At 38.0% G+C, this 17,168-nt stretch overlaps 1 protein-coding gene across 1 annotated transcript in view; it reads left to right on the top strand.

The window, feature by feature from the left end:
• The first annotated feature begins 11,014 nt into the window (after positions 1 to 11,014).
• Positions 11,015 to 17,168, top strand: part of LOC138926222 (low-density lipoprotein receptor-related protein 8-like) — a 277,297-nt gene continuing 271,143 nt past the window's right edge. Inside the window, exon 1 of the mRNA XM_070279436.1 lies at positions 11,015 to 11,060. Within this exon, the coding sequence (XP_070135537.1) occupies positions 11,045 to 11,060 (16 nt within the window). The 5' untranslated portion in view covers positions 11,015 to 11,044. The remainder of the gene's footprint in view (positions 11,061 to 17,168) is intronic.

The raw sequence follows: 17,168 nt of genomic DNA, 5'->3' as shown, positions 1-17,168 counted from the left end.
TGACCCGTCAGACAATGATATATCTAAATAGTATTTTTTTTTTCCTCGTAATACCTAGGAAGTCTGTTTAACTTGGAGAGTAATGGAATCCATAATCGGAATTGCGATTGCAGTTCAGCAGATTGGACTGATCGACCAGAGCGACTGCTTTGCATAACCAGACCTCACCACGCTTTATAATTTCAGACGTATCAGGTCCGTATAATAAATCGTGGTTAGGAACTGCAAGACGCTGGAGGAATTTTAGCTCTTGACCAACCGGATGTACATTTTATCGGAAGTTATACGGGTCAGTAATCTAATAGTGTGTCCCCAAATAGAATCAGAGAATGAGAGCTTTAATCAGTTAAGTGTTCCATCACACTTCGGATTCCCGAAGAGCTATATAGGAGTTTTGGTGGCAGATTTAATTTTTCCTTTTTTTTTTGATTTCGGATTTGATTTTGATTATTGGATTTGATTTAATTTATTTTTTTGATTTATTGATTTTAGTTTTTATTTTTTTTGATTTCTTTTATTTTATTGTTATATATCTAATTCTATATTTATTCTTTAAATTTGATCATTTGTGTATCGGAGAGATAATTTAGTATTTCACCATGGCAGTGAGACACAGTTTAGAGAATCCGAAACTATATGTTCCATTTGTTGTGAACCTGTGACATTAAATGAGATGTTGGCAACGACTCCTTGTAATCATAAATTCCGTTACAGCTGTTTAATGCCACTTTTACAAGTAAAATCAATTTGTCCCGTTTGCAATAATAGTTGCTCAGTTAACCGGCTTTCTCTTGCAAACAATAATTTAATGATTGAATTGAACGAGGCAGAGACCGTAGGAGAAACCTTAGATCCTAGCCTTGAACCATCCAGAGGTAACCCCAGTACCACAGGGAAAGGTGCTATACCAAAAAGAGGGGTACAGACAAGGTCAATGCAACGTAAAGGACAACTCCATGAGGTTGATAACAATCGAGAAGGGTTAGGCAGACCGAAATAACCGATCTAGTACAATCTTGTATACAAGCTCAGCAAAATAGCTATGTTACAGAACATATCCCAAATAATTAACACATCAATAGAGCAAGCTTCGTATTATCGTATCGTATTGACTTTTTATATCGTATTCGCTCCCTTACATCAAAAAACTTAGGAGGGGATTATCAACTTTTGTGTGATCATTTGTACTTGTTGTTCGCGGGAAAGGCGAATGAATGGTTTTGGAACTTTCATTGTTCTTGTGAAAATTTCACTTGGAAAACGTCCAGCAAGAATTTCGAGAAAAGTTTCCAGAAGGTAGACTCCGACATGGACATTTGGGACTTGATCAATGCTAGACGGCAATTAGAACAGGAACCATTCGAAGAATACCAGTTTGCTGTAGAAACTTTGTTAGGAAGACTCAAGGTTCCCATTTCCGAAAAATCCATGCAAAGAATGCAAATAACTCGTTACGTTACGAATTGATGCATTTAGGTATTAATACTCTCACTAGAATACGCGAAGAGATCCATGTCTCTTCTTATATTCCATGTCAGAAGATCAAGTAGAAATGAAAGTAGACGAAATCCATAGGAGGAAGATAGTTTGCTGGAATTGTCAGAAGTCAGGACATAGGTTCGACGATTGTATGGAAGTCCGATCAGTATTTTGTCTGCTAAAGATGTCTATGTCTAGCGGAGTTAAAGAGGGATGCGCAGAACACCACCAATCTGACGCATCCTTACAACCCAAACCACTAGTTAAAGAAGCTTATTCTCAAACGGAATACTCAACACCTATTCCCGAGAATATTAACGTTAAAGAAGCGCAAGAGCAACTGAACGCAGTTACCGAGCGAAACCCATTCGCACCTCTACACATTAGATGGAATAGGTATAATGCAGCCAAGTGTCGCATATTCGGATACGAAAATTCGACGCCCAAACGAATTTTTTGAATTTGTTTTAAAAACGCTCGACCGCTCGTTTAAAATCATTTTGGAGAAATATTACTAATACCAGGAGAAATTTAAGGGGCCCATCCGCAGGCGAGCATGTTGGGCGAACATGTTGTGCTCGCCGAAATTTTTTCTTGTGGATGGTAGTGTTCGTTGTCAAATTTTGTGTTCTTCAAAATGTTCGACTGAAATTGAAACCGTTCTATTTTGACAACGTTTGCAACAACATGCTCGCCAATGGATGACAATGTTGGCACGAACGTCAGTTTGAAAAACGTTTTGGTAGAGAAAAATGAATAGAAAGTTCCTGCAAGATTTTATTTATTGCCTAAAAAATGAGCCTGCATTATGGCACGCCAAAAGCGATAAAGATAAAAACAAGCATTTGTGTATTAATGCATAAGAAGTTCAACTGAAAAAATATAAAGAGTTCGATCAGCACTGTGCTTCCTTTTTTTCGCTTTATTTTTTTTTTCTTTTTTTTTAAGCAAATACTTATTGCCATAAGTGCAATTACAGTGCCGCAGTCGTTGTCCGTTGACATGTTTATAGTTTGAAAATTTATCGAAAAATGATGTTCGCACGAATGTTGTTTCTAGTTAGTGAGGAAAATAAAATTCAATTAGGCGAGCAGGTTGACGAACATGCTCGCCTGTGGATGGGCCCCTTTAGTTTCCTAGATACTTGGTAACTCTGATGACAGGCTATATACAGACATCATTGTAGGAGAGAAGAATTATGTTGCATTGCTAGATTCAGGAGTATCCGTAAGTTGTTTAGGAGGAAACGCGGCTACCAAAATGAGCAATCACAAACTTAAAAAATATTCGGGAAATATTCGAACGGCTAATAATAATAAATGTCCCGTGGTAGGAAAATATGTGTTTAACATTTCTTACCGTGGCGAAACAAAGCCCATTGAATTCTACGTTATCCCAACATTAAGCCAGGATGTTTATTTAGGAATAGATTTTTGGAAATTCTTTAACTTGGTCCACAGCCTGATCAGTCCTAAGATTTCCGAAATAAATATTGATAAGGATGAACAAAAGGAAAATCCGAAGATGCACCTTTTGTCACCCGAACAACAAGGCAACCTCGATAAGGTCATTCAAAGATTCCCATCTTTTGACAGAGAAGGCTTGGGCCGCACTCATCTCATTGAACACGCTATCGATGTAGGCGACCTGTAGGCCTGTGCAATGCACCCCAGGCACTTTGTAGATTAATGGACTATGGATTCCAGCTCATTTGCGTACAAGAGTTTTTGTTTGTTTGCACGATCTCTTTATCTTATCTGAAGATTTTGAGTCGCATATGCAGCTTCTTCAAGAAGTAGCTCTATGTCTAAGGAAAGCCAATTTGACAATAAACGTTGCAAAGTCAAACTTTTGCATGCGCGAAATAAAATATTTTGGATCCATTATCGGATATGGTCAGCTTAAGACAGACACCGACAAAATTAGAGCTATAAATGAATTTCCCGTTTCTTAGGTTTCACAGGATGGTACAGACGCTTTGTAGACAATTATGCAACTGTTAGTTTTCCGTTAACTCAGTTTTTACGGAAAAATAGACCATTAGAATGGAACCAAGAGGCAGACAAAGCATTCGTTGACTTGAAAGACAAGTTGACATCTGCACCGATACTGAACACCCCCGATTTTTCCAGACCCTTCATATTACTATGTGATGCCAGTATATATGGAGTGGGATGCGTGTTGGCACAAGCCAACGCTAGTGGCGACGAAATGCCGATTGCCTATATGTCCGAGAAACTGTCGAAAGCGCAGCGCAATTACACGGTGACCGAACTAGAGTGCTTGGCAGTAGTCAAAGGTGGAAAGAAATTTATAGCGTATATTGAAGGTTTAGAATTTACCGGAGTCACGGACCATGCGTCATTGAAGTGGCTTATGGAACAGAAAGATTTGACAGGTCGCGTTGGACGATGGGCGGTCATATTACAGCCTTTTGTCAAGTATATGAAGATTAAACATAGGCGTCGTACTTTCAGTGTAGTAGCCGACACTCTTTCCCGTCAGCACGAACCAGCAGTATCTGAAATCACCGACTTCGGACCGATGATAGATTTGACTTCAGTCGAATTCCAATCAGCAGAATACACCGATCTAAAGATCGTAGACAATTTTGTTTATAAAAGAGTAGAGCAGGAAACAGGTGACGTTGTTCAAGAAATGAATTCATGGAAACTATGGGTACCTTCAAAACTAAGATCAGGTATTTTATACAGAGCACATGTTCCCCCGGATGTAGCTCACTGCGGAATCGGAAAAATGATAAGAAATCTTAAAAGATTTTTTTTTTTTGGCCAGAAATGGTAACCCAAATACGGGATTACGTTTTGAATTGTTCCGTATGTCGTACCACGAAAAGCCCAAATGCGGTGCTGAAACTTCCAATGGGAAAGCCGATGACATCAGATAGACCCTTTCAAAAATTGTACATGGATTTATTAGGCCCATATCCAAGATCCAAAAGAGGAAATATCGTCATACTAGTCATAGTCGATCATTATACTAAGTTCCACTTTTTGCATCCGATCAAAAAGTTCACTTCGAGCAGAATCTGTGAATTTCTCGCAGAAATTAATGGCTCGCAGTTCCGATCATCCAAATTTAAATAATTTTTGGCCCAGTTTGGAACGAAGCATATTTGTACAGCTATCTATTCGCCACAGGCTAACGCCAGCGAACGCCTAAACCGATCCGTTCTCTCCGCGATACGCGCATATATAGGTTCAGATCATTCCAATTAAGATAGACATCTGCCGGAGATAAGCACAGCGCTAAGAGCCAGTATCCATCAAAGCACTAGATTTTCGCCTTATTTTATGACCTTCGGTCAGAATATGGTTCTTCACGAACTGTTAAGAAATTTAAATCTCTTAAAAGATAATGCGGAAATACAGCCTTCCGATGCTTTGCAGTGTATTCGCAATAAAGCTAAGAATAACATATCTTTGGCACATGATACAAACGCCAAAGTTTATACTTTAAGAAGTAGATCAATAGAATTTAAAAGCGGTGATGAAGTCTTTGCTTGCAATTTCGCACAAAGTAACGCCACCAAGAAGTTTAACGCTAATTTAGCACCTCTTTTTATAAAAGCCAAAGTAAAGTAGAAAGTAGGACGTTCTTATTATGAATTGGTAAATGAGGTAGGAAAAATATTAGGAAGATATCATTTATCGAACATATCGGAAATAAAAATAGTTCATTTGGTTAATATTAGTAATTTCAGTTAATGACCCCTGCGAATAAGATTTTTGTGGCATTAACTGTGGTGTAGTGTGTGAATTTCTAACAGGGCATTCATATCACAGGGCAACATAGAAATTAAGATCTTTTTAAAAGCTAAAGTGTTGTATCTATTATTCTCCGGTCACCTTGGATAAGTGAACGAAAAATATCACGCGATCTCATCTATTGGGTTTTTTTGCATTTCGAGATAATAGTGCAGCATCAGTTATGTGAAAGCTTTTTAGAGATTTTTATTCTAGCATAGTTAGGGCTAGATTAATATAGGGAAGCTTAGACACTAACTTGCATACGCTTAAGAGATAAGGCTGCATACATAAGGCTGAGATAAACTCGTATTTTATTAAAACAAAATCCAAGGAAGAATTTATTAAATCCCAGCGGAACTAGCTGTGGAAATCAGTGAATTAGTGATTTTAGTTAATTTTATGCCAGGTATGTTTTGGAGTTAGTGCAGTGCAGTTTTCTTTAAAGAATTATTTTCCCAGTTCCACGTGCCAGTGCGGCTAGTATGAGATGACGTAATCGGCTAGTACCGAGTTATATAATCGGCTAGTACAGAGTTACGTAATCGGCTAGCTTAGTGAAGGAGCTAAGGAATGCAGCAATATTAGACCTGGATTAATTCCGACAGAATCGGATAGAATCATTTTTGATCAACTTTGGAGTCAAAAGGCGACTGCAGTTTTTCCGGTGACATAATGGACACCTTAATTTCGCTACACGGAAAGAAAACTCCTGCGAATTATATGTTTACGGTCGTATCTATCAGCAGTGAATTTTTATAATCATTAGCCTGCTTAATAATTATTACAAAGCTTTCCAGTTTATATTTAGCTTATTTCATTATGGAGTTTTCACGGAAGAAAATTTCCCTCACACTTTTTATTTTTTATTATAATTTTGCAAATAATTAAATGTATAAATTTCTAATTATTTGAATTATTCCTAATTCATAATTATTTACAGTTTCTTGATTAATTTTAGTATAAATAAATATATATTTATATATATGTCGGCGAATGTATGTGTGTGTGTGTGCGAATACACATTTTCGTGTCCCAGAGTCCTCCAGGTTGCCAGGCAACCGTTGCTAGGATGTTGTCGCTTTGTAGCGAGGCGACAGCGTTGTGTCGCTGTCGCCGATCGAGGTTCGGTAGTATGCACAGGAGGTAGAGAATTAGACGCTGGCAGTTGCGTACCAGAACTTGAAGTGTGTACAAGGCTGAAACTCGTTGCGCCGCAATGGAAAACAAGAACAACAACATCGAACATGATTTGACATCAGAAGTGGGATCTGGCCACCAGCCTTCAACACTAGATGGACCATGGCGTACCCTGATGGAATTGCAAAATAAAAATTTAATTGAACTAGTCAGAGCCATAAAAACAACTGTACCTGATGCAGGGCAGAACAAAACTGTGCATCTACCCAAATTCAACCCAGACAAACCAGGAGCCAACGCATCATCGTGGTGCACAACGGTGGAAATAATTTTACAAGAAAACACATTGAGAAGCAGTGCGTTAGTTATGGCTTTGAGTTCGGCTTTAAAAGGAAGTGCTTCGCAAAGGCTTTCGCAAGTGTGCTATGCTGAAATTACTTGGCCTGAGCTTAAAGAATTGTTTATACAACGCTTCGACACTATAGAAACACCAGCCGCTATGTTTCTTAATATGCTATCAAATCGACCGACTGATGGCGAGAGTTTGGCTGTTCATGCAAGTCGCATGGTTACCGAACTAACGACGAAATGGCGTCAAATGGATAACGAAGAGATTGCTGTGTCTGTGACCCTTGCGCTGCTGGCAAGCTTCGATCACCGATTGCAGCGTTTAAGTTTTACATCAAATGTTCGAACCAGAGGCGATCTACAGTCCGAATTAAAAGCATTCACTTTTATTAAAAGGAAAAGCGGCGCTATGGAGCATCAGTCTGAAGCTTATTCTAAACGGCAAAAACAATCACCGATAGAGTGCCATTTCTGCGGAAAAGTGGGCCATAAAATGTCTGAATGCAGATTCAAGAAACAACAAAATCAATTCGCGACTAATAAAACCCAACAAAGCCCAACCCAAATAAAGACCAAAGTAGTTAATTTGTGTACCGGCAATGAGCCAGCCGATATTGATACTGAGCTTGAGGGACAAGATAAAATAAAACTACACTCACTGTTGGCAAAGTACTCAAATTCATTTATAACTGGGATCCCAAGTACTAAAGTCAGAATTGGCGAAATGAAAATTAGGTTGATTGATCCAACAAAAACCGTACAGAGAAGGCCATATCGTTTAAGTCCATGCGAGCGAGATTTGGTTAGGGACAAAATTAATGAACTGCTAAAATGCAATATAATTAGGCCAAGCTGCTCACCTTATGCAAGCCCTATGTTATTAGTGAAGAAAAAAAATGGTACGGACAGACTTTGTGTTGACTTTAGAGAGCTGAATTCAAATACGGTCGCTGATAAATACCCTTTACCACTTATACAAGATCAAATCAATAGGCTTGGGGGAGTTAATTACTTTACATGTCTAGACATGGCCAGCGGATATTACCAAATTCCTTTACATTCAGATTCTATCGAGTACACGGCGTTTGTGACTCCGGATGGTCAATACGAGTTCCTGTCCATGCCATTTGGGCTCAAAAACGCACCTTCCGTTTTTCAACGATTAGTAATACAGGCGCTAGGGGATCTAGCAAATTCCTTTGTCATCGTCTATATGGATGATATCATGATAGCCGCCTCAACAAAATGCGAGGCGCTAGAAAGATTACAGATCGTTCTAGATGTTTTGACAAAGGCTGGGTTTTCATTCAATCTTACAAAGTGCTCATTCATGAAAACATCGGTTCAATATTTGGGTTACAATATAAGTGCGGGTGAGATTCGTCCAAACCCACAGAAAGTTGTAGCGTTGACTGCTCTTCCGCCTCCACAGTCAGTCACTTCACTTAAACAATTCATTGGGCTAGCATCCTATTTCCGACAGTTTATTAAGGGATTTTCACAATTAATGAAACCGCTATATTTCTTAACTGCAGATAAAAACAAATTTATTTGGAAAACAGAGCATGAACAGATACGGAAAAAGGTCATTGCCACTCTTACCGACAAACCAGTCCTTGTTATTTTTGACCCTTATTATCCAATCGAATTACACACAGACGCCAGTTGCAGTAGCTACGGTGCAATTTTATTACACAAAATTAATAACAAACCCCAGGTAATAGAATACTATAGCAAAACTACTTCACCGGCAGAATCAAGATATCACTCGTACGAGTTGGAAACCTTAGCTGTCGTGAACGCCATTAAGCATTTTCGACATTATTTGCTGGGCAGGAATTTTGTAGTTTATACTGACTGCAACTCGCTTAAGGCGTCGAGAAATAAACGAGATTTAACCACTAGAGTTCAGCGTTGGTGGGGTTATTTGCAGGCATTCACATTCGATATTCAGTATAGAGAAGGGAAAAGGATGGCACACGTTGACTTTTTATCAAGAAATCCCCTTTCACAAAAGTATACTACAACCGCAAAAATAGTCGAAGAAAAAAGAGTAAATTTAGCTGAAATTTCAAGCAACTGGCTTATTGCTGAACAACGTCGAGATTTGAACATAGTCGAAATTGTTAAAAATTTTAAAAACTTTTCTCTGCCTGAAGATATTGCGAAAACCTATGAATTAAGGGCAGAAGTTCTTCATAGAAAGATACAAAGAAATGGGAGAACACGTTGCTTACCAGTGGTGCCACGAGCTTTCAGATGGTCTGTCATAAATCAAGTGCATGAGTCCATAATGCATTTAGGTTTCGAAAAGACATTAGATAAAACTTACGATTTCTACTGGTTTGACAATATGTCAAAATACGTAAAAAAATTTGTCGACAACTGCATCACTTGTAAAATGTCAAAATCCACTTCAGGAAAAATACAGGTGGAATTACATCCAATACCAAAAGTCACTATTCCTTGGCACACTATCCACATCGATATAACAGGAAAATTAAGTGGCAAGAGTGATCAGAAGGAGTATGTCATTGTTCAGATAGACGCGTTTACCAAATATGTCTATCTTAGTCATAGTCTTAAATTGGACAGTGAGAGTTGTATAAGGGCCGTTCAATCTGCCGTTTCATTGTTTGGAGTACCAAACCGAATAATAGCTGACCAGGGGAGGTGTTTTACAGGCGCAAAGTTCAGTCAATTTTGTTCAGATCAAAAAATAAACTTGCATTTGATAGCCACTGGTGCAAGTCGAGCTAATGGTCAAGTGGAGCGAACTATGAGCACGTTGAAGAATATGTTAACGGCGGTTGAAACGGGAACACAGTCTTGGCAGGATGTGTTGGGAGAGGTGCAGTTGGCAATTAATTGTACAACCAATCGCACTACGAAAGCAAGTCCTTTAGAAATGTTATTGGGAAAGGTAGCACGCCCATTGGGATTACTTCCACCTAGTGATATAGAAAATGTTATTGATTTGCCAAACGTAAGAGCGCAAGCTGCAAAGAATGTATTAGCCAGTGCAGCTTATGATAAAGAACGATTTGATAGGAATAAGGCAAAAGTAAAAAGGCACAAAATAGGAGATTTTGTATTACTTAAGAGCGAAGAAAGACACCAGACTAAGCTAAGTCCAAAATTTAGGGGGCCTTTTGAAATAGTAAAAGTTCTGGAAGGTGACAGGTACATTTTAAAGTCTTTAACTAATAAAAGAAATTATAAATATGCACATGAGGATTTAAGAAAATTACCAGAGGGGCAAGTGCCCGAAGAGCTAAATGTGTACGATGATTATAATAATTTAGATGTAAGAAACGTAACCGCTACAGAAGAGAGTGAAAATGAAAATATTGATAATATTGAGAGTATTGAAGAAAAGAGTGAAAATGAAAATATTGAGAGTATTGAAGAAAAGAGTGAAAATGAAAATACTGAGAGTATTGAAGAAGAAAATGAAGTACACCAATAAGGGTGACAAAGTTGTACTGCTGGCCGATGAAAATGGCAGAGTACTGAGTCCATAAAATATAATGCAAGCACAAGTGCAAAACATATTGTTTGTTTTGAACATGGCGTGTGGGGTATTTGATTATGCGACTATAAGAGTGAATAATGAGGAAGAATGGATTATATAAAAGAAGAAGAAAAACAAAGAAATGTAAAGAAAGAAAGAAAATTGAATTGATGAAAAAAAATTATAGTTATGGAACTGAATACTGTTTTGTGAAACTGTCAATATGATAATTTGTTATGAATTAAGATAAGAAAATTGGATTTTGTTATGAAACTATTTAATGTTCAGTCTAATAATTAAAAGAAAGAAAGAAAATTCGAATGTTGCTATTTTCTACACGAGGTCGTGTTAGGGTCAGGATGGCCGTGTCGGCGAATGTATGTGTGTGTGTGTGCGAATACACATTTTCGTGTCCCAGAGTCCTCCAGGTTGCCAGGCAACCGTTGCTAGGATGTTGTCGCTTTGTAGCGAGGCGACAGCGTTGTGTCGCTGTCGCCGATCGAGGTTCGGTAGTATGCACAGGAGGTAGAGAATTAGACGCTGGCAGTTGCGTACCAGAACTTGAAGTGTGTACAAGGCTGAAACTCGTTGCGCCGCAATGGAAAACAAGAACAACAACATCGAACATGATTTGACATATATATATAAGTCACGATGAATTTAAAAGAGTAATATTTGGAATTTAATTGAAGTACGAACTTTGCGATAATATTTGAGCATGGCCAAACAAATTTATTGTAATATTTTTTATTAATTATTATTTTAAACACCTATAGCGTTCCAGTCCTTAAGCTCAATGGCGGTGAACTTCGGTAAGTGGATACCAATGAAAGAAACCACATATACTTTTGCCTTATAAAGTGAATTTTGTACGTCATGAATCTTGAATAATTTGAATCTATATCCTCGCAAACTTATTAATTTTTAATCTAAAATGTAGCTAAATTTAATTCTTGAACTTATTCCAATAATATTAATACTTTATATATATATATATATATATCTAAATTATAAACATGAATTATAACAAAATTAATTGTAATTGATGTAAAGGAAATATTACTTTGTTTCAATAGAAATCCCTAATTGGTAAAATGAATCAAGTTTATATGAATATTTCTTTGAGTATTTTGGAAGTTATGAAGGCTTAAGGCTCTAACCGTTCCGCCGCCGAACCCTTAAATAGCCATGCTGGAATCATAATAGGTATCACATAGGATTGTGATATGGGACGAATCAAACGTCGTAGATCTCGCCAAGGTCGGGTGGGTTAAGACTAGGGTAAAATGAACATCTAATTACCCTACAACTGATCGAAATCATTCTCTCTCTTCTGAAGCTGTTTGTATTTTAGGGGATTTGTTTCCTTGTTTTCGGATTTGATTATAAATTTAAATCCTTAAATCATCATTAAATCATCAATCATAAGTCTAAGACCACAAGAAGTGCACGCCCTTCACTCCCATCCATACGTCCCTAAGGTATATCCTCTCGACCTTGCATCTTGGTTCTGTTTGGAACTTATACAAGATCCCACACGATACAAAATTGGCGCCTAACTTGAGGGGCCTGATTAGAGTTTTGGCTTTAGAAGGCTATTAACTAGTCAGATTCCTTTTTATTTTTTTTTTATCGTCTTTCGTGGAACTGCAAGAAGCTACAGTTTTTTTGGCATCTTGACCCGTCAGACAATGATATATCTAAATAGTATTTTTTTTTCCTCGTAATACCTAGGAAGTCTGTTTAACTTGGAGAGTAATGGAATCCATAATCGGTTCGTCTCTCGGAATTGCGATTGCAGTTCAGCAGATTGGACTGATCGACCAGAGTCGCTTTGCATAACCAGACCTCACCACGCTTTATAATTTCAGACGTATCAGGTCCGTATAATAAATCCTGGTTAGGAACTGCAAGACGCTGGAGGAATTTTAGCTCTTGACCAACCGGATGTACATTTTATCGGAAGTTATACGGGTCAGTAATCTAAAAGTGTGTCCCCAAATAGAATCAGAGAATGAGAGCTTTAATCAGTTAAGTGTTCCATCACACTTCGGATTCCCGAAGAGCTATATAGGAGTTTTGGTGGCGGATTTAATTTTTTTTTTTTTTTTGATTTCGGATTTGATATTGATTTTTGGATTTGATTTAATTTTTTTTTTTTTGATTTATTGATTTTGGATTTTTGTTGATTTTTTTAGTTTGGTATTTTTTATTATTATATTTCTAACTCTATATTTTTTTTCTTTAAATTTGATCATTTGTGTATCGGAGAGATAATATAATATTTCACCATGGCAGTAAGACACAGTTTAGAGAATCCGGCTGAAAGCGTAGGAGAGCAGGATACTATTTGTTCCATTTGTTGCGAGCCTGTGACATTGAATGAGATGTTAGCAACGACTCCTTGTAATCATAAATTTCATTACAGCTGTTTAATGCCACTTTTACAAGTAAAGTCAATTTGTCCAGTTTGCAATAGTAGTTGCTCGGTTAACCTGCTTTCTCTTGCAAACAATAATTTAATGATTGAATTGAACGGGGCAGAGACTGTAGGAGAAACTTTAGATCCTAGCGTTGAACCAACCAGAGGTAATCCCAGTAACACAGGGAAAGGTGCTATACCAAAAAGAGGGGTACAGACAAGGTCAATGCAACGTAAAGGACAACTCCTTGAGGTTGATAACAATCGAGAAGGGTTAGGCAGACCGAAATAACCGATCTAGTACAATCTTGTATACAAGCTCAGCAAAATAGCTATGTTACAGAACATATCCCAAATAATTAACACATCAATAGAGCAAGCTTCGTATTATCGTATCGTATTGACTTTTTATATCGTATTCGCTCCCTAACATCAAAAAACTTAGGAGGGGATTATCAACTTTTGTGTGATCATTTGTACTTGTTGTTCGCGGGAAAGGCGAATGAATGGTTTTGGAAGTTTCATTGTTCTTGTGAAAATTTCACTTGGAAAACCGTCCAGCAAGAATTTCGAGAAAAGTTCCAGAAGGTAGACTCCGACATGGACATTTGGGACTTGATCAATGCTAGACGGCAATTAGAACAAGAACCATTCGAAGAATACCAGTTTGCTGTAGAAACTTTGTTAGGAAGACTCAAGGTTCCCATTTCCGAAAAATCCATGCAAAGAATGCAAATAACTCGTTACGTTACGAATTGATGCATTTAGGTATTAATACTCTCACTAGAATACGCGAAGAGATCCATGTCTCTTCTTATATTCCATGTCAGAAGATCAAGTAGAAATGAAAGTAGACGAAATCCATAGGAGGAAGATAGTTTGCTGGAATTGTCAGAAGTCAGGACATAGGTTCGACGATTGTATGGAAGTCCGATCAGTATTTTGTCTGCTAAAGATGTCTATGTCTAGCGGAGTTAAAGAGGGATGCGCAGAACACCACCAATCTGACGCATCCTTACAACCCAAACCACTAGTTAAAGAAGCTTATTCTCAAACGGAATACTCAACACCTATTCCCGAGAATATTAACGTTAAAGAAGCGCAAGAGCAACTGAACGCAGTTACCGAGCGAAACCCATTCGCACCTCTACACATTAGATGGAATAGGTATAATGCAGCCAAGTGTCGCATATTCGGATACGAAAATTCGACGCCCAAACGAATTTTTGAATTTGTTTTAAAAACGCTCGACCGCTCGTTTAAAATCATTTTGGAGAAATATTACTAATACCAGGAGAAATTTAAGGGGCCCATCCGCAGGCGAGCATGTTGGGCGAACATGTTGTGCTCGCCGAAATTTTTCTTGTGGATGGTAGTGTTCGTTGTCAAATTTTGTGTTCTTCAAAATGTTCGAATGAAATTGAAACCGTTCTATTTTGACAACGTTTGCAACAACATGCTCGCCAATGGATGACAATGTTGGCACGAACGTCAGTTTGAAAAACGTTTTGGTAGAGAAAAATGAATAGAAAGTTCCTGCAAGATTTTATTTATTGCCTAAAAAATGAGCCTGCATTATGGCACGCCAAAAGCGATAAAGATAAAAACAAGCATTTGTGTATTAATGCATAAGAAGTTCAACTGAAAAAATATAAAGAGTTCGATCAGCACTGTGCTTCCTTTTTTTCGCTTTATTTTTTTTTTCTTTTTTTTTAAGCAAATACTTATTGCCATAAGTGCAATTACAGTGCCGCAGTCGTTGTCCGTTGACATGTTTATAGTTTGAAAATTTATCGAAAAATGATGTTCGCACGAATGTTGTTTCTAGTTAGTGAGGAAAATAAAATTCAATTAGGCGAGCAGGTTGACGAACATGCTCGCCTGTGGATGGGCCCCTTTAGTTTCCTAGATACTTGGTAACTCTGATGACAGGCTATATACAGACATCATTGTAGGAGAGAAGAATTATGTTGCATTGCTAGATTCAGGAGTATCCGTAAGTTGTTTAGGAGGAAACGCGGCTACCAAAATGAGCAATCACAAACTTAAAAAATATTCGGGAAATATTCGAACGGCTAATAATAATAAATGTCCCGTGGTAGGAAAATATGTGTTTAACATTTCTTACCGTGGCGAAACAAAGCCCATTGAATTCTACGTTATCCCAACATTAAGCCAGGATGTTTATTTAGGAATAGATTTTTGGAAATTCTTTAACTTGGTCCACAGCCTGATCAGTCCTAAGATTTCCGAAATAAATATTGATAAGGATGAACAAAAGGAAAATCCGAAGATGCACCTTTTGTCACCCGAACAACAAGGCAACCTCGATAAGGTCATTCAAAGATTCCCATCTTTTGACAGAGAAGGCTTGGGCCGCACTCATCTCATTGAACACGCTATCGATGTAGGCGACCTGTAGGCCTGTGCAATGCACCCCAGGCACTTTGTAGATTAATGGACTATGGATTCCAGCTCATTTGCGTACAAGAGTTTTTGTTTGTTTGCACGATCTCTTTATCTTATCTGAAGATTTTGAGTCGCATATGCAGCTTCTTCAAGAAGTAGCTCTATGTCTAAGGAAAGCCAATTTGACAATAAACGTAGCAAAGTCAAACTTTTGCATGCGCGAAATAAAATATTTTGGATTCATTATCGGATATGGTCAGCTTAAGACAGACACCGACAAAATTAGAGCTATAAATGAATTTCCCGTTTCTTAGGTTTCACAGGATGGTACAGACGCTTTGTAGACAATTATGCAACTGTTAGTTTTCCGTTAACTCAGTTGTTACGGAAAAATAGACCATTAGAATGGAACCAAGAGGCAGACAAAGCATTCGTTGACTTGAAAGACAAGTTGACATCTGCACCGATACTGAACACCCCCGATTTTTCCAGACCCTTCATATTACTATGTGATGCCAGTATATATGGAGTGGGATGCGTGTTGGCACAAGCCAACGCTAGTGGCGACGAAATGCCGATTGCCTATATGTCCGAGAAACTGTCGAAAGCGCAGCGCAATTACACGGTGACCGAACTAGAGTGCTTGGCAGTAGTCAAAGGTGGAAAGAAATTTATAGCGTATATTAAAGGTTTAGAATTTACCGTAGTCACGGACCATGCGTCATTGAAGTGGCTTATGGAACAGAAAGATTTGACAGGTCGCGTTGGACGATGGGCGGTCATATTACAGCCTTTTGTCAAGTATATGAAGATTAAACATAGGCGTCGTACTTTCAGTGTAGTAGCCGACACTCTTTCCCGTCAGCATGAACCAGCAGTATCTGAAATCACCGACTTCGGACCGATGATAGATTTGACTTCAGTCGAATTCCAATCAGCAGAATACACCGATCTAAAGATCGTAGACAATTTTGTTTATAAAAGAGTAGAGCAGGAAACAGGTGACGTTGTTCAAGAAATGAATTCATGGAAACTATGGGTACCTTCAAAACTAAGATCAGGTATTTTATACAGAGCACATGTTCCCCCGGATGTAGCTCACTGCGGAATCGGAAAAATGATAAGAAATCTTAAAAGATTTTTTTTTTTTGGCCAGAAATGGTAACCCAAATACGGGATTACGTTTTGAATTGTTCCGTATGTCGTACCACGAAAAGCCCAAATGCGGTGCTGAAACTTCCAATGGGAAAGCCGATGACATCAGATAGACCCTTTCAAAAATTGTACATGGATTTATTAGGCCCATATCCAAGATCCAAAAGAGGAAATATCGTCATACTAGTCATAGTCGATCATTATACTAAGTTCCACTTTTTGCATCCGATCAAAAAGTTCACTTCGAGCAGAATCTGTGAATTTCTCGCAGAAATTAATGGCTCAAAGTTCCGATCATCCAAATTTAAATAATTTTTGGCCCAGTTTGGAACGAAGCATATTTGTACAGCTATCTATTCGCCACAGGCTAACGCCAGCGAACGCCTAAACCGATCCGTTCTCTCCGCGATACGCGCATATATAGGTTCAGATCATTCCAATTAAGATAGACATCTGCCGGAGATAAGCACAGCGCTAAGAGCCAGTATCCATCAAAGCACTAGATTTTCGCCTTATTTTATGACCTTCGGTCAGAATATGGTTCTTCACGAACTGTTAAGAAATTTAAATCTCTTAAAAGATAATGCGGAAATACAGCCTTCCGATGCTTTGCAGTGTATTCGCAATAAAGCTAAGAATAACATATCTTTGGCACATGATACAAACGCCAAAGTTTATACTTTAAGAAGTAGATCAATAGAATTTAAAAGCGGTGATGAAGTCTTTGCTTGCAATTTCGCACAAAGTAACGCCACCAAGAAGTTTAACGCTAAGTTAGCACCTCTTTTTATAAAAGCCAAAATAAAGTAGAAAGTAGGACGTTCTTATTATGAATTGGTAAATGAGGTAGGAAAAATATTAGGAAGATATCATTTATCGAACATATCGGAAATAAAAATTGTTTATTTGGTTAATATTAGTAATTTCAGTTAAT

The sequence above is a fragment of the Drosophila bipectinata genome, chromosome XL (genome assembly GCF_030179905.1).
Source record: "Drosophila bipectinata strain 14024-0381.07 chromosome XL, DbipHiC1v2, whole genome shotgun sequence".
Lineage (NCBI taxonomy): Eukaryota > Metazoa > Arthropoda > Insecta > Diptera > Drosophilidae > Drosophila > Drosophila bipectinata.
Note: the sequence above shows the minus strand (reverse complement) of the source record. Positions and strands in the feature narration are given on the sequence as shown.